This window comes from Trichomonas vaginalis, chromosome V (assembly GCF_026262505.1).
Source record: "Trichomonas vaginalis G3 chromosome V, whole genome shotgun sequence".
NCBI lineage: Eukaryota > Parabasalia > Trichomonadida > Trichomonadidae > Trichomonas > Trichomonas vaginalis.
Genome location: NC_067207.1, coordinates 10,604,387 through 10,607,460, shown reverse-complemented (window position 1 = coordinate 10,607,460; position 3,074 = coordinate 10,604,387). Strand labels below are relative to the sequence as shown.

Genomic DNA, 3,074 nt, shown 5'->3' with positions numbered 1-3,074 from the left:
GCATTGTTTCACCTTTCATCTGGTCATTAAAGTCTTTTGCGTGTTTTGCAAAACTCATCGTCCTTTCCTAAAGCATTTTCTGACTCAGTCGCAACCAAATTGGATGTCTTTATTTATGAGCCCTATTTTATTTAATCTTAACTTCTTTGCACCCCAGCCTCCAATCTTCCTTTATTTGCATCTAATGTCTTTGAAACCCTTCCTCCACTCATTTTATTTACTGCGTCTAAGCTCCAAGTGCTTTTGCTCCAAATGCTAATGCTTTTGTTCCCATTGCGCCTAAAGCTGCCCAAGCTACCATTTACACCATATTAAAATCATCTCTCTTCAATATTATCTCATAAAAGTTCTCGTTACTGGAGAAAGTCAATGAAACATAAGCGTTCTCACGGGCTTCGCCCTCACCGCTTTGCGGTCTATCTAACTTCTTTCTTATATCATCTATACGCTTCAAAATGTCTGAACAATTGCTAACATCTTCTACAACAGTTATTTCATCATGAATGACCTTCAAGAACAAGCTCATTTAATATGCTATTAAAATCATTTCAATAATGAGTCCATCCTTTCCATCTTTAGGTAGCACAACATCTTTCATTGAAGAAGGTTCGACAAGTCTTATGTTAAACTTACTGACAAAGTTTGTTTATACTATATATGCTTCGGCGGCGAATACATATAGTTTGAAAGACATAATATAGATTCTTCAGCAAATTCACTTTACTGGATTTTATAACAATGTTCTCACGAGACCAAATGCCACCAATTGACAATCTTGTAAGCAATCCTGCTGAACCTTCAACTGTAAACGTCGATGGTAACATTCCACGAAGGTCATCTATTGACATCTTTGGTACCTGAATTTAAAGATTTTTCTAAAGCAATCGTCATTATCTAACCATGCAATAGCTTTGAGTTTTCATTCGAATAGACATCTGCTTCATTAAATGTAAATCCTGACTTCTTTTGCAGAGACGACTTTAAAATCTATTGAGTTTGTTTTCAAAATTTATATGCTATGGTAACTTCTGAAGGTAATGGATGTCCTTCCGCAGTAAGTTGTTCTCTCCAACTACCGTTTGAAGCTTTGTGTTAAAAACTTTCATGTCATCTCCTGTGTCTAGGTTCACATACACAGCAACAGGGAAACTATCTTGCTTCTTTGTTTCATCATTATATCTCAAAACATTAAAGTTCTTCAATAATATTTGTCTTCCTGCTGGAATACTTCGAACCTGTCTGATTTCAATAAGCTTTCTCACCTCCTACATACTCTACCCAGTGTTCTTGGATATTCATAAGTATACTGACTTTCTTGAATTTTGGTTGGTTTCATCATAACGTGTTCATAGTATATCTTTATACTCTTGTCATTTAGACTCGGTGCTATGTTCTGAATATTTCTGACTTGCATTTTTATTGGAGATAAAATGAAGCATTTAATACATGATTTAGATGAAGACATGAATGAAACTACAGACAAACTTAACTCTTCTCTTATTCTTCCTTTCAGCAAAGATTATGAATTCTGTTTCAAATGGTTGTATTCTATTGTGGAAAGATGGTTCAGGTAAGACTTTAACCTCATTCGTCATATACTCATAACAGAACGTTTAGGAAATGACTCATATTATGACCAAATCATTATATCAGCAACTTCAGACTCTATGGACTCAACAGCGAAAACATTTATGTCAAAAGTTCAAGCCTCTGTCGTTAAAGTTCCAGACAGTGAACTCATTGAATTTCTTCAACGTTAACATTCGACGTAAGAGAAATATTTATGCCATCGTAGAGTTCATACAGCCAGGAATGCAAAAGACTTTCTGAGGAGATGGAAAGAATTATTGACAAACCGCCACTTACGGTCAGTACTCAGGAGTATACAATATGAAACGACTTACAAACTACTTCTGTCAAAACTTTCAAAATACCCCTTCAAAAAAATATCCATCAAACACTTTATTAGTTTGTGACGACTTCGCCGGAAAGGTTTAGTGTCAAAACCAGACTCCCCATTAGCTAACATCATAACTAAAGTCAGACATTACCATTTAACTGTAGCAATACTTATGCAAACATGGAGGCTTTTAGCTTTAAACATAAAACGTCTCATAACTGACTTCGTTATCTTTCAAGGTTTTCTCACGCTATGATTTGAACTCATTTGGAAACAGTCAGGTATAACATTACCTTTTGAAGAATTTGGGAAGCATATAAGTCTCTCATCTCTCCTCGTTCATGACCTTGAGATTCATATCATGACTAATACCATTAAAGTCAAAAATATTCCATGGGAACGACCAACATTGTTTTTAAAGTTTAACCTTCAATTGACTGATGGTAACAAATTCCATGCATACTCTGTCGCCATTTCTGTTAATATTTTTGCTGTCATTCATATCATCCACTTCCCATCCGTTAGCTTTTGAGGATATGCGTTAGAATAGTTGTTCTTAAATGAAGGCTTTTCACCTTTGAGAGCATAAACTTCTATAAACTTTCTGCATACTTTAATGTTTGAACCTCCTGGGCATCATTGACATAAATTTAATAGGCTTCCACCCTTGTTCATGTTCTGCTTCTTCCCTTAGCTCTTTTTTTCAGTAGTTCTACATCTTATACACAGCAACTGTCTCAGTGAATTCAACAATATTTTCATTCGTTAGCTTACATTCAAACCCTTGTCAGTTATATTGTTCATTTCATACATATATAAGGTTTTTATTCTATATGAAATGAGAAGCAATCCATCTTAGCTGTGCCGTTAATGTTCAATTGAACCAACAATCAAATGTTGACTCACGAACGACAAACAATATTGTCATAAAGAACTATAGTTCAGAGTGTTTGAAAGAAAAAGAACCAGAACTTAAGTCGGTGAATTTAAACTCAGCTTCAAACGCTAACGCTACATCAGATGTTAAGTTAGAGTATCCACCACTGGACCAATTCTTTCAAGAGAAGGCCAACGACAACCTTACAACAAATGTTCAAACACAAATCCTTCAGATAACGTAGACCATTACTTCTTCAGTTATACCAAACAATTTTACTCAAAGACGATAAGAAGC

At 35.1% G+C, this 3,074-nt stretch overlaps 1 protein-coding gene across 1 annotated transcript, besides 1 other annotated feature; it reads right to left on the bottom strand.

The window, feature by feature from the left end:
• Positions 1-3,074: part of a mobile genetic element that runs on past both edges of the window.
• TVAGG3_0313160 (uncharacterized protein) lies at positions 302-526 on the bottom strand (the record flags this gene model as incomplete). Its single annotated transcript, XM_051229919.1, has 1 exon — positions 302-526. The coding sequence occupies one exon, from the start codon at positions 524-526 to the stop codon at positions 302-304; it is 225 nt and encodes a 74-aa protein (XP_051099649.1).